The 24,455-nt window shown below is 48.3% G+C and overlaps 1 protein-coding gene across 3 annotated transcripts in view; it reads left to right on the top strand.

Annotated features, from left to right (window-relative positions):
* Window positions 1–5,095: 5,095 nt before the first annotated feature.
* LOC119955236 (cytidine and dCMP deaminase domain-containing protein 1-like) overlaps window positions 5,096–24,455 on the top strand; it is a 64,048-nt gene continuing 44,688 nt past the window's right edge. For 2 of the 3 annotated variants that reach the window (XM_038781270.1, XM_038781272.1), the window contains exons 1-2: window positions 5,096–5,270; window positions 24,317–24,382. In XM_038781270.1, coding sequence (XP_038637198.1) covers window positions 5,243–5,270; window positions 24,317–24,382 — 94 coding nt within the window. In that variant the 5' untranslated portion in view covers window positions 5,096–5,242. The remainder of the gene's footprint in view (window positions 5,271–24,316; window positions 24,383–24,455) is intronic. The other variant, XM_038781271.1, reaches the window with a different exon arrangement.

Below are 24,455 nucleotides of genomic sequence, written 5' to 3'. Positions count from 1 at the left end.
CAGATCACTGCCCTTGTGTCAGATTCCAGATCACTGTCACTGTGTCAGATTCCAGATCACTGTCCCTGAGTCAAGTTGCAGATCGCTGTCCCTGTGTCAGATTCCAGAACACTGCCTCTGTGTCAGGTTCCGGATCGCAGTCCCTCTGTCAGGTTCCAGATCACTGCCTCTGTGTCAGTTTCCAGAAAACCGCCTCTGTGTCAGGTTCCGGATCGCTGTCCGTCTGTCAGGTTCCAGATCACTGTCTCTGTGTCAGGTTCCTGATCACTGTCCGTTTATCAGGTTCCAGATCACTGACCCTCTGTCAGGTTGCAGATCGCTGTCCCTGTGTCAGGTTGCAGATCGCTGTCCCTGTGTCAGGTTGCAGATCGCTGTCCCTGTGTCAGGTTGCAGATCGCTGTCCCTCTGTCAGGTTGCAGATCGCTGTCCCTGTGTCAGGTTGCAGATCGCTGTCCCTGTGTCAGGTTGCAGATCGCTATCCCTCTGTCAGGTTGCAGATCGCTGTCCCTGTGTCAGGTTCCTGATCACTGTCCGTTTATCAGGTTCCAGATCACTGTCCCTGTGTCAGGTTGCAGATCGCTGTCCCTCTGTCAGGTTGCAGATCGCTGCCCCTGTGTCAGGTTGCAGATCGCTGTCCCTGTGTCAGGTTCCCGAACACTGTCCCTGTGTCAGGTTGCAGATCGCTATCCCTCTATCAGGTTGCAGATCGCTGTCCCTGTGTCAGGTTGCAGATCGCTGTCCCTCTGTCAGGTTGCAGATCGCTGTCCCTGTGTCAGGTTGCAGATCGCTGTCCCTGTGTCAGGTTGCAGATCGCTGTCCCTGTGTCAGGTTGCAGATTGCTGTCCCCGTGTCAGGTTGCAGATCGCTGTCCCTGTGTCAGGTTGCAGATCGCTGTGCCTGTGTCAGGTTCCCGAAAACTGTCCCTGTGTCAAGTTCCAGATCACTGACCCTGTGTCTGGTTCCAGATCACTGACCCTGTGTCTGGTTCCAGATCACTGACCCTGTGTCAGGTTCCAGATCACTGACCCTGTGTCAGGTTCCAGATCACTGACCCTGTGTCAGGTTCCAGATCACTGACCCTGTGTCAGGTTCCAGATCACTGTCTCTGTGCCAGGTTCCTGATCACTGACCCTGTGTCAGGTTCCAGATCACTGTCCCTGTGTCAGGTTCCAGATCACTGTCCCTGTGTCAGGTTCCAGATCACTGTCCCTGTGTCAGGTTCCAGATCACTGTCCCTGTGTCAGGTGGGGTTACTGTGTTGTGGGGATTGGATGGAGGTGCGGGCTTAGGTGGGTTGGTCTTTCCAGTGCGGACCCGATGGGCCAAATGGCCTCCTTCCGGACTGTAAATTCTATGTCTATGAAATCAGGGGCGGAGCTGCTTTCGCGATGCTCAGTCCCTCCAACAAGGCGTACGCTTGGAGTACGGCTCAAGCTGTTGTAACGGCCTCAGGACTGAGGCCTTCCCCCGATGCACCACCCCCGATCGACCAAATTCCCGATGACGTTCGCGTGCGCTATCATCCGCCGGGTTCTCGGCGTAGCGGCTGCGGACTCAGTCCAGCACCGCCACAGTCGGGGGAAGGCTCATCCGCGGGCAGGGGCTGTGGGCACTGATGAGGGGTTGGTTCGGGGCTCGCGTGCAGGCCAAAGAGGGGGGCACTATATTGCAGGCCGGGTCCATGCGCGGCGACGCCATGTTGCACAGCGCGGCCGTTGATGGTCGCTACCGTGCATGTGCGGCCACGGAGCTGGCAATTCTCTGGGCCGTATCGGCATCTCGAGTCAGGTGTCTACGCTGCTCGGATGCTGGCCCCAGCCAAACGGGAGGATCAGTGGCCGTTTTGCGACAAATTTACAGGTGTAAAACACCACCGTTCCCATGCCGGCATGAGAACATAGCCTCAAAATCGGAGAATCCAGCCCCATATGGCAGGTTCCTGATCACTGTCACTGTCTCCGTATCAGGTTCCTGTTCGCTCTCCCGGTGTCAGGTTTCTGATCACTGACCATGTGTCAGGTTCCTGATCACTGTCACTGTCCCTGTGTCAGGTTCCTGATCGCTCTCCCGGTGATAGCTTTGTGAGCAATGACCCTGTGTCAAGTTTCTGATCACTGTCCCCCTGTCAGGTACCAGATCATTCCCGTGGCAACTTCTAGATCACTGTACCTGTGTCAGGTTCCTGATTGCTGTCACTGTGTCAGGTTCAAGATCACTGTCCTTGTGTCAGGTACCAGATCACTGTCGCTGTGTCATGTTCTAGATCGCTGTCCCTTTGTCAGTTTCAGATCGCTCTCACTGTGTAGGTTCCAAATCACTGTCCCTGTGTCAGGTTGCAGTTGGATGTCCCTGTGTCAGTTATCAGTTCACTGTCCCTGTGTCTGGTTACAGATCAGTGTCCCTGCGTCAGGTTCCTGATCACTGTCCGTGTGTCAGGACTAGTATACTGTCCCTGTGTCAGGAGCTATACCGTCCCTGTGTCAGCTTCCTGATCACTGTCCATGAGTCAGTGCAAAATGTACCCAGGGTTTTCTCCATATCGCTGGCTCGTGACTCATGCTGAAAAATATTTGTTTGTGTCAGTGTGGTTAGTGCTCTGTTGAAATGTTACCGCCTATTTAATATCCTGCTCACCTGAAAACACACATGTAGAATGGTTACTTGAGCTTATAATATGAATTTGTAATAGAATTGACAGAATTGGCAGTCCTGTGCGATTGTTCGGTCACAGAATCAAAAACTTTATTAATGATTTGAATTTACTGACTGCAGACTGACGCAAAGATCACAAGAGATCATCTGCGGCAGGAGTTGCACACGTTAGAGCTCGCCCCTCCCGATAGCTCTCTTAATTTCCCACTTTACATTGAGCTCACCTCAAAGGCCATTACATCTGCTCCTCCTGCACTGTTTCTGTTGTTTTCACATTGGGTAATTTTAGCTCAAAATTGAAACACTCCAAATGCTCCACTGAATAAACTACTGTATCTGTTCACTTTGACAGAAAAGAGTAAACATATGGATCACAAAAAAATCAGATCTAACTAAGACTATGTCTGTGCATTTGCCTGTCTTATAGAAAAACTTTTAATTTAATGGTAGCTATAAATGATTGATTTTGATTTGACTGATATTTATTGTCACATGTACCGAAGTACAGTGAAAAGTATTTTTCTGCGGCCAAGGGAACATACACAGTGCGTACATAGTAGACAGAAGAATAATCGACAGAGTACATTCACAATGGTGCATCAATAAATAGTGATTGGTTACAGTGCGGAACAAGGCCAAACAAGAGCAGCATAGGGTGTTGTGAATAGTGTTCTTACAGGGAATCGTGTTCTTACAGGGAATGGATATTTTAATTATTCCTCAATCTTAACCTCAAAGATATTGAGGGCTGGAAGATATTCATACTGACCAATTTCACTTCTTAACACAGATGTTAATCTGCTAGCTAAGGTCCTGCACCCGAGCCCTGTCTCCCAGTTATAGCTGAGGATCACAAGCTTTATTAAAGGACAACAGTTGTCGGAAAATGTTTGACGCCTCTTAAACATTGTCCTTTCCCCCTCCACTGACCTGCATAGAATGATACCGGTGCCCTTCCACCCATTGGATTACCTAATGCGATCGAGAGGGGCTCAGTCACTAATGCAAAGAGCAGTGAGGAAAGGAGACACCCCTGTCAAGTGCCCCTACCTGAAGTCATAGTATCTTTGGGTGCCAAAAAACATTTGACAGGGTGGAATGGAACTATCTGTTTGAGATTTTGGGGAGATTTGGTTTTGGCCCTATATTTACCTCCTGGATTCATCTGATGTACAATAGAACATAGAACATTACAGAGCAGTACAGGCCCTTCGGCCCTCAATGTTGCGCTGTCCTGTGAAACCCTTCTAAAGTTCCTCTACACTATTCCCTTATCGTCCATATGCCTATCCAATGACCATTAAAATGCGTTTAGTGTTGGCGAGTCCACTACTGTTGCAGACAGGGCATTCCACGCCCTTACTACTCTCTGAGTAAAGAACCTACCTGACATAAGAACATAAGGATATCAGTCCTATATCTATCTCCCCTCAATTTAAAGCTATGTCCCCTCGTGCTGGACATCACCATCCGAGGAAAAAGGCCCTAATGTCCCTAAAGCCAACATCTGTGCAAATACGGTATCTTCAGAATGCTTTCCATTAGGTAGGGGCACTTGACAGGGGTGTCTCCTTTCCTCGCTGCTCTTTGCATTAGTGATTGGACTAAGGCGACGATATGGAGAATAAGTGTGATTGCTGTTCACTTACACAGACCCGTGTGTTTTGGTATTGTCCTAAACATTCTGACTACTAGGTTTCCTTTGTTGATACAATATCTAAGATTTTACAGATGGCCCTAGAACCTTGCCCACTGGTAGCAATGTAAAATGTCTCACAACACCAGGTTAAAGTCCACCAGGCTTATTTAAAATCACAAGCTTGCGGAACGCTGCACCTTCATCAGGTGAAGCCCTCACCTGATGAAGGAGCAGCGTTCCGCAAGCTTGTGATTTCAAATAAGCCTGTTGGACTTTAACCTGGTGTTGTGAGACTTCTTTCTGTGCCTACCCCTGTCCAACGGCGGCATCTCCACATCATCACTAGTAGCCAATACTTAGGGTCACGGACTCATTCCATTCGTGGGTGGGTGTGGATGTTCTCGCCCTTTGCCACTTTCGTAGCCAGGAGGCGAATATTGCTCAATTGGAGATCTCCCACTCCATCTAAAGTATTCACATGGTTGGAGGATATGATGTAATTCCTACATCTGGAGAAAATGAAATGTATCATGAGGGGCTCAGTGGGGAGGTTGTACCAGAGGTGGCAGCCATTCATCTCAAAATTAAAGAACTGGTCATGGTCAAGGGTAAGGGGGTTAGGTTATAATGGGGACAGTGATTGTTACAGTTAAAAAGATCAATGTATATGTATATAACAAAAAGATTTTTTACCTATACCGTATACTTGTCTGTGGATATTGTTGTTATTGTTCGTTGTTTGAAATTCAATAAGTATATTTATAAGAAAAAGAACTTAATTAAATATTCAACTCTTTCTCAATACAGAAAACAATATAATTAAATAGGCTGGACAAACTGTTAATTGGATTGTTTACATTAAGCCAAACCAGCTCATCATGTGATTTCTAGAGTGATTGGGATCCAAATGCCAACACCCAACGCCCAGTTAACCAGTGCTGAGAGTTTCAAATGGCGAGTGCAGATGAGAATCTATCTGGTGCGTATGTGTTTTTATTAATTAAAATTGTCAGGATGAAATGAAGTATCTTTGCATATTTAAAAATTGATGTGAGACTGAAATACCTGTTAAACTTTGCTTCCACTCGGTTAACAAATAATTTATCTGTAAACATGTTGCATATGCAGAAGGTTTATACACCAGGAATATTGCCACTGAGTGAAATGGGTCTAAGTGACATTTAGAATGAGGGAAGGAAGGGGTTGTGGTGTTCAGCTGGGGAATAGTGGGATAGATAAAAACAGAGCTCTCAATGTTAGTCTCTCGATTCTGTTTACTAGTTGATTTTGTTTCAATATTAAATTAGCGTGAGATTAAACTTTTCCAGGTTTAGAGAGTTTATTGAGGAGCTTTCTGAACACGTTGTGCTGTATTGGCCCCTTTGCTCATTTTCCACCCTTGACTGGGAATTTTCTAATGGACAATAAGTCGACAGAATTTACCTCAAATAAATTTCAACATCTTCTGAGTCAGATCAAAGTTCCTATGTGGGAGCCAAGCCTTGCACTGTGATGGTGGTACACTCTAACTGTGTGAATTAATGGTACAAATCCATTGGGACTGTTTTAGAAATTTCTGTATCATCAGCATGAATTAGGGCTTTTCCTGCATGGTTCTGTTCATTTTTCTGCGCAGTGGAAGCCTGGTTGACCCATAGCCCAGAGGTCGATGGATCAAAATAATTGTCTACAGGCGGCACGATGGTTAGCCCTGCTACCTCAAAGTGCCAGGGACCCGGGTTCAATGCCAGCTTTGGATAACTGTGTGGAGTTTGCACTTGCTCTGTGTGTCTTTATGGGTTTCCTCCGGTTGCTCTGTTTCCTCCCACAGCCCAAAGGTGTGCATGTTAGGTGGATTGGCCATGCTAAATTGCCCCTTAGTGTCCAAAGATTAAGTGGGGTTATGGGTATTGGACAGATGAGTGGGCCTCAGTCGGGTCCTCTATGAGAGGGTCGTGCAGACTCAATGTACCGAATGGCATCCTTCAGCACTGTTGGAATTTTATTCTATTTCTAGTGTATCCCACTATAAAAATGCTAATTTTTGGGATGAGCCACTCTTTTTAGGTAATGTTAAGATGTCCAAAACACCAAAATGGGCCTGGATGGCTTCCTGAAATTTCTGCCTCAAAGCCCTGTAGTTGTACTTGCTCTGAAATCATTCTGCATATGTAAACGAGGGCAGGTGAATCAAGCCCACACCTTCATCCAACAAAGCTACCTGCTGAGAACACTGTCACTATTTAAATGATTTGACAGCAGTTTCCCTGTAACAGATGCATTTCTTTTTCATGATTCCTTGAAGAAATAGAAGCTAATTGCATGGTGACTGCTCCACTTTGACAATTTAGATGTAGTCCCCCTTACAAGTTTCAAGTCATCCTTTCCCCATTTTCAACAATCTATTTGTCATCGATGAGCTGGAAAGCTCCCTCCTCATTTTCAGGATTGCCATTTTTCCTCATTGGGTGACTACCATTCCTTTCAATATTGCAGGACTAGAATTCAATTGGCTCATTAACTGATTAATCACTTCTAGCCCCATCAATAAGAACAGACTGAAATTAAAGTTGTTGGCTCAGGAGGTACATGGTTCCAATGAGTATCTTCTTTAGAAGACTGAGAAAACTGCATAAAGACACTTGAAAATCAAGCAGTGAATGGGAGGGAGAAACTTAAAACAATCACCATCACTAGGGTAAAGTTGCTGGCATAATTATGGGCCCATCAAGTCTGCACCGATCCCTGGGTCACTGTCCGTGTGGAGTTTGCACATTCTCCCCGTGTCTGCGTGGGTTTCGCTCCCACAACCCAAAAATGTGCAGAGTAGGTGGATTGGCCATGCTAAATTGCCCCTTAATTGGAAAAAACAATTGGCTAATCTAAATTTTTTTTTAAAGTCTGCACCGATCCTTCAAATAGGCACTCTACCCATTTACACACTGTCGTCCACCCCGCCCTATCCCAGTAACCCAGAACCTTAAATTGCAGATCCCTGGACAATGCGGGGCAAGTTAGCATGGCCAAACCACCTAACCTGCACAGCTTTGGACTGTGAGAGCAAACCGGAGTACCTAGAGGAAACTCACGCAGTCACGGGGAAAACGTACAAACTCCACACACATGGAGGCCGGAATTGAACCCCGGTCTTTGGTATTGTGCTGACCACTGTACCACCGTGCTAGCCTAAGTTGAATGTTCTTCCAAGATTTCTATTTTTATTTCAAAATGACCCCATTTTGTTGCCCAAACCATTTTTATTACAGTTAACAAATTATGTTCAGCTTTTATCTGAGTGGGGAGGTGTCCCAGAGTCCACAGCGCTCTGCTTCAGAGACAAAGGATCAGGAGGTTTGACTCTCCCGAATCTTCTGTTTTATTATTGGGCGGCCAAAATGCAGAAAACCCTGCAATGGCATCGTGACTCTAGCTCAATTTGGGGCAAAATGGAGTCTGGGTCTTGCACCAACACCACCTCTCTATGCGCCATAATGACAGCCTTTTTCCCCTGCAGATTTTTCCTCGAGTCCTGTGGTGATCTCTTCCCTCAGGATTTGGAAACAGTATTGGCAGCATTTCAACCTTCTCTCTCCATCTTTGCTGGCCCCGATTTGTGATAATCACTCTTTTTGCTTTCATGCGTTGACCCAGCATTCAAATCTTGGGGGGTTGGGGGGTTTTGTGCATTTCAGGGATTTGCTTTTAGAAGGGAGATTTGCCAACCTTGAAAAGCTCACGGACAAATCTTTTAGAGGATCTGTAAACTCAATGTGCCAAATGGCCTCCTTCAGCACTGTTGAAATTCTATTCTATTTCTAGTGTGTCCCACTACAGAAAAAGCAAATTTTGACCCTTTGGGATGAGCCACCCTTTTTTGGGTAACGTTAAGGTGTTCAAGATGTGCAGGTTAGGTGGATTGGCCATGATAAATTGCCCTTAGTGTCCAAAATTGCCCTTAGTGTTGGGTGGGGTTATTGGGTTATTGGGATAGGGGGAGGTGTTGACCTTGGGTAGGGTGCTCTTTCCAAGAGCCGGTGCAGAATCGATGGGCCGAATGGCCTCCTTCTGCACTGTAAATTCTATGAAAACACCAAAATGGGATGGATGGCTTCCTGAAATTTCTGCCTTAAAGCCCTTTCGTTGTACTTGCTCTGAAATCATTCTGCTTGTGTAAAAAAGGGTAGGTGAATCGAGCCCAGGCCTTCATCTAACGTCCCCAAAGCTACTTGCTGAGAACACTGTCGCTATTTAAATGATTTGACAACAGTTTCCCAGTGACAGATACATTTCTTTTTTATGATTCCTTAAAGAAATAGCAGCTGGGTACATGGCGACTGCTCTACTTTGACAATTTGGATGTGGTGCCCTTACAAGTCTGAACTCATCACTTTTTTTCCTTTCCCCATTTTCGACAATCTGTTTGTCATCGATGAGTTGTAAAGCTCCCTCTTCATTTTTAGGGTTGCCATTTTTCCTCATTGGGTGACTACCATTGCTTTCAACCTTGCAGGACTAGTAATCAATTGCCTGTAAGTGATTCCCTTGAACTGAGGAACCACTTCTTCTCTATGTATAAGAACAGACTAAAGTTATAGTTTTTTGCTTCAGGATGTACATGGTTCTAATGAGTATCTTCTTTAAAAGACTAAGAAAACTGCATAACGATACTGGAAAATCAAGCGGTGAATGAGAGGGAGAAACTTCACCATCACTAGGGTAAAGGTGCTGGCATAACTATCGCATCTATAGTTCGACAGGGCCTCAGCACCAGATGACCTGCATCCTAGGGTCTTAAAAAGGTCTGCAGAGTAGGGGAATTTGGCCGGTTTCAGGGTATAAATTGAACATTGGTAAGAGTGAGGTCTTTGCGATCAAGGCGAGGAGCAGGAGAGGAGATTTGGGGGGTTGACGTTCAAGGTGATGGGAGGGAGTTCTTGATATTTAGGAATCCAGGTGGCACAGGGGTGGGAGCAGCTACATAAACTAAATTTGGCTCGGTTAGATGAAGGAGGACTTTCAAAGGAGGGATATGCTCCACCTGGCACTGGCGGGAAGGGTACATACTGTAAAGATTACGGTTCTCCCAAGGTTTCATAGAACATAGAACAGTACAGCACAGAACAGGCCCTTCGGCCCTCGATGTTGTGCCGAGCAATGATCACCCTACTTAAACCCACGTAACCCGTATCCAAACAATCCCCCCATTAACCTTATACTACGGGCAATTTAGAATGGCCAATCCACCTAACCCGCACATTTCCATTCATATTCCAGTGTCTCCCTATTTTTATTCCAAAGGCCTTTTTTAGAAGGGTCAATGCGGTGATTTCTGGGTTTGTGTGGGCGGGTAAAACCTCACGAGTAAAGAAGGTGCTGTTGGAGTGGGGCCATGGGGCTGGCCCAACCCAATTTTAGGAACTATTATTGGGCGGCAAATATAGCTAGGATCAGATAGTGGGGAGGGGTCAGTATGGAAGCGGGCGGAGGCAGCCTCATGTAAGGGCACAAGCTTGGGGGAACTGGTAATGGTACCTCTGCCGTTCTCGCCAGCTCGGTACTCCACAAGCCCGGTGGTAGTCGCGGCCTTGAAGGTGTGGGGACAGTGGAGGAACCATATGGGGGTGGAGGAAGCGTCGGCATGGACTCCAATTTGTGGTAACCATCGGTTTGTGCCGGGGAGGCTGGATGGGGGGGACGGGGTGGTTCCAGAGGTGGCAGCGAGTTGGGATCGAGCAGATAGGGGATCTGTTCATTAATGGCAGCTCTCCATGCTTGGCTGACGAGTTTGAGCTGCCAAGTGGAAATGGGTTCCGGTATCTGCAGGTGAGGGACTTTGTACGCAGGCAGATTTCGACCTTTCTGCTTCTACCACCTCAGGGGATACAGGAGTTTTTAAAAGGTAGTTTTGAAAGTAGGAGTGGGGGAGGGGAAGGTCTCAGAAATTTATAAAGAGCTCATGGAGTGGGAGGGAACCCAGATAGGGGACGTAAAACGTAAATGGGAAGATCATTTGGGCAACGAACCAGAGACAGATCTGTGGGAGGATGCTCTGAGTAGAGTCAACACGTCCTTGTCGTGTACCAGACTCAGCCTGATGCAATTAAGGTGGTCCATCGGGCATATATGACTGTGACCCGGATGAGCAGGTTCTTTGAAGGGGTGGAGAACAGGTGTTTGCGGTGTATGGAAGGGTCCGCGAATCATGTCTTATGTTTTGGGCATGTCCGAACCTTCGGGGATTCTGGCAAGGATGAGTCGATGTCATGACCAAGGTACTAAAGACAAGGGTGGCGCCTCGTCCAGAGGTGTCGATGTTTGGAGTGTTGGAAGACTCGGGAGTCCAGAGGGCGAGAACCCCTTCTGATATTCCCCTATCACCACCCGGCACACAGTCATCAATTCACAAGGCCAAGATCTTTGCCAGTAATTTGGTATCCACATTTTGCACTAATATCTGGCGATAGGGCCCACATTGCACCGGGTCTTTATCCTCCTTTAATATTAGGGATATGGAAGCCTGTGGCAATGTAGGAGGGAGTTCTCCCTTATCCCTCGCCTCATTATATTCTCGTACCAGTAGGGCCTACGATTCCCAGAAAACGTCTCATAAAATTCTACAGGGAACCCATCCGGGTCCGGGGCCTTCCCTGCCTGCATCACCCCCATGCCCTCCATCACCTCCACCAGTCCAATGGGGGTCCCCAGCCACTCCACCAGGTCCTCCTCCATCTTGGGGAACTCCAACCTGTCCAGGAATTGCCACTCCTCATAAACCCCATTCACCCTCACCTGGTCCAGCACCGCTCTTCCCCTCGCATCCTTCACCCTTCCGATCTCCCTCGCTGCCTCCTGCTTCCTAATTGGTGGGCCAGCATCCTACCTGCCTTCTCCCCGCACTCATACAATGCCCCTCTGGCCCTCTGCAACTTCCCCACTGCCTTCCCAGTGGACGCCAACCTGAACTCCATCTGAATCTTCTGATCTCCTTCAACAATCCTGCCTCTAGGGTCTCAGAGTATCTCCTATCCATCTGCAGGATCGCATCTCCCAGCCTTGCCACCTCTGCTCGCTCTGCCTTTGTGCCCGATATGGAGCAGCACGGTAGCATTGTGGATAGCACAATCGCTTCACAGCTCCAGGGTCCCAGGTTCAATTCCGGCTTGGGTCACTGTCTGTGCGGAGTCTGCACATCCTCCCCGTGTGTGCGTGGGTTTCCTCCGGGTGCTCCGGCTTCCTCCCACAGTCCAAAAATGTGCAAGTTAGGTGGATTGGACATGATAAATTGCCCTTAGTGTTGGGTGGGGTTACTTCGTTATGGGGATAGGGTAGAGGTGCTCTTTCCGGGAGCCGGTGCAGACTCGATGGGCCAAATGGCCTCCTTCTGCACTGTAAATTCTATGTAATAACATGCCTTGCCCTAAAATACTTGGGTTGGCCCTCGCCACGTCTATCCGAGCCTTGGCCCCTTTATTCTACCCATATCTTCTTGGAATATGTCAGGGTATTTGCCCAGGACTTTATTTAAGCTTCTGGTGCACATCCAGACAATTTGTTGGCAATCAAAAAAGAGGACTTGTAACCAATCTTGCCTCAGCAGATTGGGTCCCAGGCCCTGCACCACGACTAACGGTAGTCTGACCGATTGCTGTCCGTGTGTCACCGGAGTAATGGCGGTCCCCACGATGCTCACCGGTTTACCTGTATAGGTTGCCAACCTGGCCTTGGTGTCTCACAGTGTTAGTGGTAAGATCCCTGTTCGAAGCTGGCTAAAGATCTGTTGGTTCACAATGAAGACAGCATCCCCCATGTCCATCTCCATCACCAGAGGATGCCCGTTCACTTGCATTGTGACCCGGATCAACGCCATCGTCCAAACTGTGATGCAGTTCAGCTGGTGGGACTATGTTTAAGGCCCTGGGTCATGGTGATCTTATCGACTGCCGTGGGCAGTGCTCTCTTTGCGAGTTCTGACAGATCTGACCTCTACATGTTCTCTGCCAACACATGTGGTCAGCCTCTTCATTCTCGGGGTAGTTAATCCACAGGTCAGCAGTGGCTCCTGAGTCTGCTGTAGTTGCGTAAGGGAAACTCTTTATCATTCCAAAAGTCGGGACCATGCAGGCTGTCAGGAGAATCACTTTTTTTTATAAGTTTAGAGTACCCAATTATTTTTTTTCCAACTAAGGGGCAATTTAGCCTGGCCAATCCATCTAACCTATACATCTCTGGGTTGTGGGGGTGAAAACTACGCAGACACGAGGAGAATGTGCAAACTTCACACAGACAGTGACTCACGGCCGGCATTCAAACCCGGGTCCTCAGCGCCGCAGTCCAAGTGCTAACCACTGTGCCACATGCCGACCCTTGGAGAATCACTTTTTGATGGCCTTCCTTAAGATACTATTGGCCTGAAAGAATTACTTCATAAGTTCTGCATATTGGCCAATCTTCCAGGCCTGCCTCGAAGGCTCAGCAAACAGAGGCATTTTCAAACCTTAAATCCTCATTTCTGCACGGTGGTCATCCAGGGTGGTCTGGCATTTTGAAAAGCAAGTCTCCTTTTTCGTCATCGCCAGTTTAATGACCAAGGAAGCGAGTGGTAGGAAGGAATAGATTAATTTACATTTAACAATAATCTGCCTATGGCAGTAACTATCTACAATCCCAGTCCCCTTTGGGACAACCAACAAAGAACAAAGAAAAGTATAGCACAGGAACATGCCCTTCGGCCTTCCAAGCCTGCGCCGACCAGGCTGACCGTCTAAACTAAAATCTTCCACACTTCCGGGGTCCATATCCCTCTATCCCATCCTATTCATGTATTTGTCACGATGCCCCTTAAATATCACTATCGTCCATGCTTCCACCACCTCCCCCAGCAGCGAGTTCCAGGCACCCACTACCCTCTGTGTAAAAAAACTTGCCTCGTACATCTCCTCTAAACATTGCCCCCCGCACCGTAAACCTATCCCCTGAGTAATTGACCACTCTACCCTGGGAAAAAGTCTCTGACTATCCACCCTGTCTGTGCCCCTCATAGTTTTGTAGACCTCTATCAGGTCACCCCTCAACCTCTGTCGTTCCAGTGAGAATAAACCGAGTTTATTCAACCTCTCGTCATAGCTAACAACATGCCGGTCCCTGCTCAAGCTGGCTTTTATGCTCAGTTCTGAAGAGTCCAAGCTGGGTGGGCCTCCGTCCCTTACCCGGGAAGTTCATATTTCACAAGCACCACAGGGAGATCGATAATAATTTCCCCGTGGGCCTCTTGGGGTTGTGCCAATTAAGTACCAGGAAGCAGAGAGTTGAGATTAGTTAGTCCAAAAAAGGATTAGAGTGCCACAGGGATCAGTGACAATATTGTATGGTGATACAAAGAACAGAAGACTTAATGATATTCAGCATTCAAAATAGTCCACATACACTATTTTGGGTTAAAACCAATTGGTGCGACCATCAATTCACACAAAACAGGAGTAGAAGTAAACTGTGGCTTTAATCAACTAGAACAGTGGCTGCCTGTGACTGATCTGTTAGTGAGAGCCGCCTGCAGGGCGACTGCTCTTTATACCTCCCCTCAAGGGGTGGAGCCAGGGGCGAGGCCCACACAGGCCACGACATGCCACATTATAGGTAATACCTTACAATGGTCCATAGGTGGAGCCCACATGGGCAGCACGGTAGCATGGTGGTTAGCATAAATGCTTCACAGCTCCAGGGTCCCAGGTTCGATTCCCGGCTGGGTCACTGTCTGTGTGGAGTCTGCACGTCCTCCCCGTGTGTGCGTGGGTTTCCTCTGGGTGCTCCGGTTTCCTCCCACAGTCCAAAGATGTGCGGGTTAGGTGGATTGGCCATGCTAAATTGCCCGTAGTGTCCTTAAAAGTAAGGTAAGGGGGGGGGGGTTGTTGGGTTACGGGTATAGGGTGGATACGTGGGTTTGAGTGGGGTGATCATTGCTCGGCACAACATCGAGGGCCGAAGGGCCTGTTCTGTGCTGTACTGTTCTATGTTCTATGGGCAACAGCGTAATACAGATATGCACATAGTGAATTGTTACAGCAATACATTCACCACATTCACCCCCGTTAAAAAATGAAGTCCGGCGGGGTAAAGGGTTCATAAGTTCAGCCTGTCCGGCGCACGGATCGTGCGCTGTGATCGCTGAAGCTCCTATATCGCAGCTGGCCCGGGTGTCGAACTCATCCGTGCTGGCATGGGTAGTGAAGTCGTCAGTGCGGGCACAGACGTGGACTCCGGGAGCATGTCTTCTGGAGCTTCATTCCTGTGGGTTGGTGAAGGGGGAATGGGGGGCGGGAGGGGTTGCAGGTGCCATGTAGGGGCGGGGGCGCTGGTCAGCGTAGGTTGGGCGGGGTAAGTTGGAGTGGCGGTTGTAGTGGAACCTGCGAGTGCCAGGTCCCGGAGGGAGACCGTATCCTGTCAGCCGTCGGGTGTTCAATTGATGCATACTGGGGGTTGGTGTGTAGGAGCTGGACCCTCTCGACCAGGCTTCTGATGTGTTTGCGGAGCAGGACGGGCCCCAATATCTTCAGCCAGGACGGAAGCGAGGCCCCGGAGGTGGATTTCCTGGGGAAAATAAATAGGCGGTCATGAGGGGTCTCGTTTGTGGCCGTGCAAAGTAGGGACCTAATAGAGTGGAGTACGTCGGGGAGGACCTCCTGCCAGTGGGAAATTGGGAGATTCCTAGACCGTAGGGCCAGGAGGACAGTCTTCCAGACCGTCACGTTCTCCCTCTCCACCTGCCCGTTTCCCCTGGGTTTATAAATGGTAGTCCTGTTCGAGGCCATGGCTTACTGAGCAGGTACTGACGCAGTTCGTCGCTCGTGAACGACGAGCCCCGGTCACTGTGAACATACGTGGGGAAACCAAACAGGATGAAGACACTATGTAGGGCTTTAATGACGGTGGCCGTGGTCATGTTGGGGCAAGGGATTGCAAAGGGGAAGCGGGAGAACTCGTCGATGATGTTCAGGAAATATGTGCTGCGGTTGTTGGAGGGGAGGGGCCCTTTAAAATCGATACGGAGGCGCTCAAAGGGCCAGGATGCCTTTACCAGGTGGGCCTTATCAGGTCACTAGAAGTGCGACTTACACGTCGCACAGATTTGGCAGTCCCTAGTCATGGAGTAGGGCAGGTTGCGGGCTTTGATGTAGGGGAGAAACCGGGTGATCCCCGGGTGGTATTGGTCATTGTGGATAGCCCGGAGTCGGTCATCTTGCGCGCTGGCGCATGTGCCGCGGGACAGAGCATCTGGGGGCTCGTTGAGCTTCCCAGGACGATATACTATATCGTAATTATAGGTGGAAAGTTCAATTCTCCACCTCAAGATCTTATCATTCTTGATCTTGCCCTGCTGCGTATTATCGAACATGAAGGCTACCAATCGTTGTTCAGTGACGAGGGTAAACCTCTTACCATTAAGGTAGTGCCTCCAGTGCCATACGGCTTCCACGATAGCTTGGGTCTCCTTAATGACTGAGGAGTGCCACATTTTGGAGGTGGTGAGGGTGCACGAACAAAAATACTACCGGTCTGCCTGCTTGATTGAGGGTAGCGGCGAGGGCAACATCTGATGTGTCGCTCTCCACCTGGAAGGGGACGGACTCGTCCACCGCGCGCATCGCGGCTTTGGTGATGTCCGCCTTGATGCAGCTGAAGGCCTGGCGGGCCTCAGCCGCCAGTGGAAAGATGGTAGCCTTGATTAGTGGGCGGGCTTTGACCACATAGTTGGGGACTCACTGGGCATAATAGGAAAAGAACCCGAGGCACCTATTCAGGGTCTTGGGTCAGTGGGGAAGGGGGCGTTGCAGGAGGGGGATCATACGGTCAGGGTTGGGTCCTAGAACCCTGTTTTCCACGACGTAGCCGAGGATGGCTAGTCTGGTTGTGCAGAAAACACATTTCTCCTTGTTGTAAATGAGGTTAAGAGTTCGGGCGGTTTGAAGAAATCTCTGGAGGTGGGCATCGTGGTCCTGCTGATCATGGCCGCAGATGGTGACGTTGTCCAAGTACGGAAATGTGGCACGCAGCCAGTACTGGTCCACCATTCGGTCCATCATTCTTTGGAAGACTGAGACCCCGTTCGTGACGCCAAAGGGGACCCGGAGGAAGTGGAAGAGGCGGCCGTCTGCCTCAAAAGCCGTGTAGTGGCGGTCCCCCGGGCGGATTTGGAGCTGGTGGTATGCAGACTTCAGATCCACCGTGGAGAACACCCGGTCGTGCGCGATCTGATTAATCATGTCTGCGATCCGCGGAAGGGGGTACGCATCGAGGTGTGTGTACCGGTTTATGGTTTGGCTGTAATCGACAATCATCCGGTTCTTTTCCCCGGTCCTGACAACGACCACCTGAGCTCTCTAGCCGCTATTGCTGGCCTCGATGACTCCCTCCCGCAAGAGTCGCTGGACCTCGGACCTGATAAAAGTCCTATCCTGGATGTTGTCCCGCCTGCTTCTGGTGGCGACTGGTTTGCAGTCATCGGTGAGATTTGCAAAGAGCAGGGGAGGGTCGACCTTTAGGGTCGCGAGGCTACATACGGTGAGTGGGGGTACGGGCCCGCCGATTCCTGAGGTTACATTGGAAATCCAGTCCCAAGAGAAGAGGAGCGCAGGAGGTCGGGATTACATTTAATTAAAAATTGGCGTACTCGGCGCCCTGTATTGCGAGGGTTGCGGTAGTGCACCCCGGACCTGCACCTGGAAGTGATGGGGATGGTTTGATGCGCTGGGAAGGTTGGGAGCGAGTAGCGTCTTACCATGTCTGGATGAATGCAGCTCTCCATACTCCCGGAGTCGAAGAGGCAGGCGTTTCGTGTCCATTTACCCGGACGGTCACCATGGAGCTCCGGAGGTGTTTGGGTTGCGACTGGTCGAAGGTGACCACGCTGAGTTGCGGGTAGCCGCCATGGTTGGGGGTGCTGGGGTGGCCCCAAGATGGCTGCCCCCATTGGTCGCACGTGTCGGGCAGCGTTGCAGATGGCGGTCAAGATGGCTGCCCCGTTGGTCGCACGTGTCGGGTGGCATTGCAGATGGCGGCCCCCATCGGTCACGTGTCGTGCGGTGAGGAAAATGGCGACCAAGATGGTTGGCCCCACGGACAACATGAGGCCGATGACGCGTCCACGGGGGGCGGATCCGGCAGACACGCTGCCACTCTGCAGGATCTGCGGGCCTGTGAGTCTGAGGGTCGGGCCTGCGATTTAGAGTTTTTGGACCTGGCCAGGCAAACTTTAGCAAAATGTCCTTTTCTTCTGCAGTCGCTGCAGTTCGCGTTCCGGGCCGGGCAGCGCTGCCTCGGGTGTTGATGCTGGTCGCAGAAATAACAGGGTAGCCCCCCCATGGTGGGTGTGCAGCCGCGCGGCATAGGCCTGGGGTACTCTATGGTCGGGGGCTCACGAGGGGGTTGCGTCATCGGACGGGAATGCGTTAAGGCTTTGGAACGCTACTTCCAGAGAGGAGACTAATTTTACTGTCTCTTCCAGGTCTAGGGTACCTTTTTCGAGTAAGCGCTGTCTCACATAGTTGTACCTGACTCCAGCCACGTAGGTGTCCTGGATGGCGAGGTCCATATGTTGAGTGGCCGTAATGGCCTGGTAATTGCAGCTTCGTGCAAGGACTTTGAGGTTACGTAGGTACTCTTCCAGTGATTCCCCGGGGCGTTGGCGGCGAGTTATACCTCGTTCACGGGCCTTATATAGAGACGCTGTAGCATTGCGAGAGCGTCTGTGTAAGTGGAGACTTCCTCAAGTTGAACAGAGATTCGATGGCTAATCCGTGCGTGGAGGAGACTCAGCTTCTGTTCGTCGGTGACGGAAGGTGAGGAGGAGGTGGCGAGGTAGGCCTTGAAACAGCGGAGCTAGTGCGAAAAATTCCCTTTCGCCTCCGCGGCCTGCGGATCGAGTTCCAGTCGGTCAGGTTTGAGGGCCGATTCCATAGTGGCATTGTAGTTGATTAAGTTGATGCGACCATCACAAAACCAGGAGTAGAAGTAAACTGTTGCTTTAATCAACTAGAACAGTGCCTGCCTGCGACTGATCTGTTAGTGAGAGCCGCCTACAGGGTGACTGCTCTTTATACCTTCCCTCAATGGGTGGAGCCAGGGGCGGGGCCCACACAAACACCAACACACTGCATTATAGGTAATACCTATAGGTGGAGCCCACATGGGCAACAACATAATACAGATATGCACATGGTGAATTGTGACAGCAATACATACACCACACAATTAAACTAAATCAAATGAACTTACAGACAATTTAAAGGGACAGCCCTTTAAAGGGATACTGCCTGAAACAAAACGCAAATCACAAATGAAACTTCAAGCATCAAATCTAAATGTGATTAAGGAGGTGGATAAGGCATCACAATCAGTGTGGTGCCCATTGGGAAGACATTGATGATCCAAGTGGACACCGTGATAGGCCAGACACCAGATACAGACATTAAAATGGAAGAATTATATTCAGAATGAGTCAGGATGAAAGTACAATTAGCAAACCTAGCTAATACAGTAAAAGATAAAAAAGGAATGAAAATAATAGGTGAATGAATTCCAGGAATGTTGAAGAACTAGTTCATAGGTGTTCCAGGTGAATTTGAAGTATGGTTGTTCAGTCAAGGTCAATAATTTGGGTGAGGGAACCAAATGTAATTTTTCTAAGTTTTCTGACGACACAAAACTTGGTTGGAATGCAAATGATGAGGAGGATGTTGAGAGACTTCAGGGTGATTTGGACAAGTTGAGTGAGGGGGCAAAGACATGGCAGATGCAGTATAAAGTGGATATGTATGAAGTTATCCACTTCGGATGGAAAAACAGAATGGCAGAGTATTATTTAAATGGTTAAAGATTGAGAAATGTTGACGTAGAAATGGACCTGGGTGCCCTGGTACACCAATCACTAAAAGCAAGAATGCAGGTACGGCAAGCAGTTAAGAAGGAAAATGGTATGTTGCCTTCATTGCAAGAGGTCATGGGTACAGGAGCAAGGAAGGATGTCTTACTGGTGCTTGGTGAGACCACACCTGAATTATTGTGTGCAGATTTGGACTTCTTATCTAAGAACTTATCTAGGACCATAGAGGGAGTGGAGTGAAGGTTCACCAAACTGGACAGATTGGATATAGGATTATTGTTTCCTCTGGCTGGAGGATATAGAACAAGGGTTCATAGTCTCAGGATTCGGGGTCAGACTGAGATGAGGTGAAACCTCTTCACTCAGCGGGTGGTGACCGTGTAGAATTCTCTACCACAAAGGCTTTGGAGGCCAATTCACTGAATGGTCTATGCCTTCTTCTATTTTCTCTGCTCAGACCTCCTAAAATGAAAAGATAGGCAGTGAAGTTCTCCATCCCGCCAGCAGGGCATCCACTCTGGGTGGCCACAATGGGAAATCTCATTGGCAAGTGGTGGGAATGGAGAATCTCGCTGCTGGCGAGGGCACGCCGCCGAAGAACACACGACTGGCGAACCGGAGATTCTCGCCCAGGGTCTTTAATATGACATTTGAGGAGAGAATTATGAGGAAAACAGTGAAGATAGTGATGAATCAGAATAAATTACACTGATCACAAGGTGTTTTAGTCCATTGAATCACTTTGGTGAAGAAGGAGGCCACTCGGCCCACCGAATCTGTGCCGACCCTCCGAAAGAACACTCTACTGAGACCCATTCCCCTACTCTATCCCCCTAACCCCATGTATTAATAATGTCCTTTGACGAGTGTATTAGTCACAGTCCTTTAACTCTGCTGTACTAGAAACTGCTTGTACTTCAGTGCTAATTTTCCCTCAGTGAAATGTGGGCATCACTGTATTTGTTTCCCATCCGTAACTTTCCTTCAACAAGTGATAGTAAGCTACCTTCTAGAATCACTACAGTCTGGTGCAAGAACACCTATAGTGCTGTTAGTTAGATTCCATGATTTTGAACCACTAACTGAAGAAACTGTGATATAATTCCAAGAAGGTGTGTGGCTTGGTGTGGAATTTGCAGATGGTGGTGTTCCAATGCGGCCCTTGTCCTTCTAGGTGGTAGTTTGCAGGTTTGCAAAGTGCTGTCAAAGAAGGCTTGGTGAGTTGCTGCATTGCATCTTTTATAATGTTTTAAAAACATTTTAAAGTACCCAATTTTTTTCCAATTTAGGGCCAATTTAGTGTGGCCAATTCAACTACCCTGCACACCTTTGGGTTGTGGGGGTGAGACCCATGCAGACATGGGAAGAATCAAAGGACCTGGATCGAACCTGGACCTGGGTCCTCGGCACCGTGAAACCACAGCTCCACCATGCCGCCCACACATTTTTTATATTGTGCACACTGCAGGCACTGTATGCCAGTGGTGGAGGAAGTAAATATTTAAGGTAGTGAATGGGGTATTTTATCCTGTTGTTGAGCTTCTTGAGTGTTGTTGAAGCAGCACTCATTCAATAAAATGGAGAGTATTCCATCACACTCCTTGTCGATGGTGGAGAGGCTTTGGGAGCCAGGAGATGAGTTACTTGCCATAGAATTCTCAGCCCCTGGCCTGCTATAGTCACAGCATTATTTACATACAGATACATAGAAGATTGAGGCTTTAGGAGGCTTTTTGGCCATTCATCATGATCATGGCTGATCATCCAACTCAATAGCCTAATCCTGCTTTCTCCCCATAGCCTTTTATCCCATTCTCCCTAAGTGCTATATCTAGCCGCCTTTTGAATATATTCAATGATTTAGCATCAACTAATTACTTCCTGTGTTAATTCCACAGACTCACCACTCTTTGGGTAAAGACATTTCTCCTTATCTCTGTCCAAAATGGTTTCCCTGAAACCTCACACTGTGACCCCCATGGTTCTGGACTAACCTATCATTGGTAACACCTGCCTTGCATCCACCCTGTCTAGTCCTGTTAGAATTTTATAAGTCTCTATGAGATCCCCCCTCATTCTTCTGAACTCCAGCGAGAACAATCCCAACCGATTCAATCTTTCCTCATATGACAGTCCCGCCATCCCTGGATTCAGTTTGGTATACTTTCACTGCACTCCCTTGAGAGCAAGAACATCCTTCCTCAGAGAAGGAGACCAAAACTGCACATAATACCCCAGGTGTGGCCTCGCCAAGGCCCTGTGCAACTGCAGCAACACATCCCTGCTTCTGTACTTGAAACCTCTCGCAAAGAAGGCCAACATACCATTAACCTATACCACTTGTTGCACCTGCATGCTTATCTTCAGCGACTGGTGCACAAGGCCATGCAGGTCCCACTGCACACTCCCCTTTCCAAATTTACAACCATTCAGGTAGTAATCTGCCTTCCTATTTTTGCTTCCAAAGTGAATAACCTCACACTTATCCAAATTATACTGCATCTGCCATTGATTTGCCCACTCGCATAACCAGTCCAGATCATGCTGTAGGATCCCTGTATCCTTGTCACAATTAACCCTCCAGCCTAACTTGGTATCATCTGCAAACTTTGAGATGTTACATTTTGTTCCCTCATCCAAATCATTTATATTGCGAATAGCTGGGTCCCAGCACTGATCCCTGTGGTACCCCACTAGTTACTGCCTGCCAATTTGAAAAGGACCCATTAATCCCTCCTCTGTTTCCTCTCTGCCAATCAGTTTTCTATTCACCTCAATACATTTCCTCCAATCCCACGTGCTTTAATTTTGCACAATAATCTCTTATGCGGACTTTGTCAAACACTTTTTGAAAGTCCAAATATACCACATTGACAGCTGCAGTGGTTACATCTTCAAAGAATTCCAACAAATTTGGCATGCATGATTTTCTCTTCTTAAATCAGCATGTGACTCTGCCTGATCTTGCCACTGCTTTATAAATATTCTGCTATAACTTCCTTGATAATGGATTCAAGCATTATCCCCACTACCGATTTAAGACTTAATGGTTTATAATTCCCTGCTTTCTTTCTTGAATATCAAAGTGACGTGAGCTACCCTCCAATCTACAGGGACAATTCCAGAGTCTATAGAATCCCAGAAGATGACCACCAATGCATCCACTATTTCAAGAGTCATCTGCTTCAGCACTCTGGGATGCAGATTCTCAGGCCCTGGGGATTTATCCGCCTTCAATCCCTTTAATTTTCCCAGCACCGTTTCTCTACTAATGTTGATCTACCTCAGTTCTTCCCTCTCACTAAACCTTTCATTCTCCAACATTTCTGGTGTCTGGTTTGTGTCCTCTTGTGAAGACAGAACCAAAGTGTGTATTCAATTGCTCAGCCATTTCTTTATCCCTTATTATGCATTCCCCTGTTTCTGTCTGTAGGAGGCCGACATTTGTCGTCTTCATCAACCTCTTTCTCTTCACATATCTATAGAAACTCAGGGCGTGTTTCTACAACCTCCCCCCCCCCTCGTGTGGGGGGATCTGGCCCCAAGGAGTGCCCCTACAGTGGCTTGGCCCGCGATCGGGGCCCTCCGATCCGCGGGCGGACTTATGCCGTGGGGGCGCTCTTTCCCTCCGCACCGGCCGCTGTCAACCTCCACTATGGCCCGTGCGGAGAAGAACCCCCCGGAACATGCACTGGGATGATCCCAGCACGCATGCGCCAACTTGCGCCGGCTGGCGGAGGCCCTTCGGTGCCGGTTGGCATGGCGCCAAACACTCCAACGCCGATCTAGCCCCTGTACGTGCAGAGGATTCTGCCCCTTCAGCGCGGCCCGACGCCGGAGTGGTTCACGGCACTCCTTGGCACTGGAGTAGCCCGCCCCGCCGGTTCGTGGAGAATCCCGCCCTTAGTATCAGTCTTTATGTTCCCTGCAAGCTTCCTTTTGTATTGTACTTTCCCCTTCTTATATGGCTGGTCCTGTTCAGAATATGGGTCAGCTTGTTTTAAATAGTAATTCGGTTCAATAATTCGAGTTAAGGACTATAAAAATCGTGACTTACTTTAGGGTTCACCATGACAACACATTGAGTTCTTGAATAAAGTTGCAATCTTAAATCTATGAGCCCTGGTAATTGACCCCTCAGCTAGGGGAAACAAGTTTTTCCTGTCTACCCTATTTAGATCCCTGATAATGTTGCATACCTCAATTAGATCATTCCTCAGCCTCCTCTGTACAAAGGAAAACAATCCTGGCCTATTTTAATATTTCCTCATAGCTGTAATTCTCCACCCTGGTAACACCCTGACTGACACAGACAAAGGATTAGGTAAGGCCCAGAGCTATTATGTCCTCTTTGTAGTGTGGTGGCTAGAACTGTAGGTAAAACTACCCCTGTGGTCTATAGCATTTCATACTGTTCCACCATTACATCCCTGTTTTCATATTCACTACCTCGTCTAATAAAGGAAAACATTCCATATGCTTTCTTGACCACCTTGTCCATCTGTCCTGCCAGCTTCAGGGACCTGTGGACTTGCAGTCTGAGATCTCTCACTAACCATGCTTACCTAAGTCTAAATACAAACCCTTTAATTATCCGTCCCAAGGGAACCTTTTATTAACAAAATCCCATTAGCCCTATTCAGATAAACAAGTGAATGGCTAGAACCAATGATTATCTTACTTTTATGACATCTTACTTGCATCTTTTGCGTGCAGATTACCTGCCTGTATGTTAAACCAGGATTTTCAAAAAATATTGCAATAGCTGTATAAATGATACAATATGTATCACAGTCTCCTATATTCATCACAACAGGAAAGTGCAAGATTATGAAATTTGGTTGTTTGAAGATTTGCTCTGGGTTACGTGCTGGTTATGATTATTCTTGAAGAGTAGGAATGAGAACTTGACGTTTTAGTGGAGAAGTCACTAAACCCATCAGTTCATAGGTCCCAGTCTGTTAAGAAGGGAATACTGTGGGTTAGGTAGGCTGAAGGTCTTCTACTGCTTGAAACTATTATGATAGGAGAGATTATAACTTCACCTGCCGAAAATCAACTCGGAGGTAAATTTGGTGCCTTTGTTGCTGACAAGTTAATACAATTGACGGAAAATAAATGAAAGTTTCATCCACTTTTTTCTTCCCCAGATGCAGTCATTGAACCTGGTAGCGAGATCGCAGCTGACCGGAAAGCCCCAAAAAAGAACCAAGATGGTACTGATAACTCTATTCTCCCGCTTTACGGGAATTCACCTGCTCCTCAAAGCTCCCTGAATGAAACACATTT

The sequence above is a fragment of the Scyliorhinus canicula genome, chromosome 20 (genome assembly GCF_902713615.1).
Source record: "Scyliorhinus canicula chromosome 20, sScyCan1.1, whole genome shotgun sequence".
Taxonomy (NCBI): domain Eukaryota; kingdom Metazoa; phylum Chordata; class Chondrichthyes; order Carcharhiniformes; family Scyliorhinidae; genus Scyliorhinus; species Scyliorhinus canicula.
The sequence above is the reverse complement of the archived record's forward strand: the minus strand, read 5'-3'. Positions and strand labels throughout refer to the sequence as shown.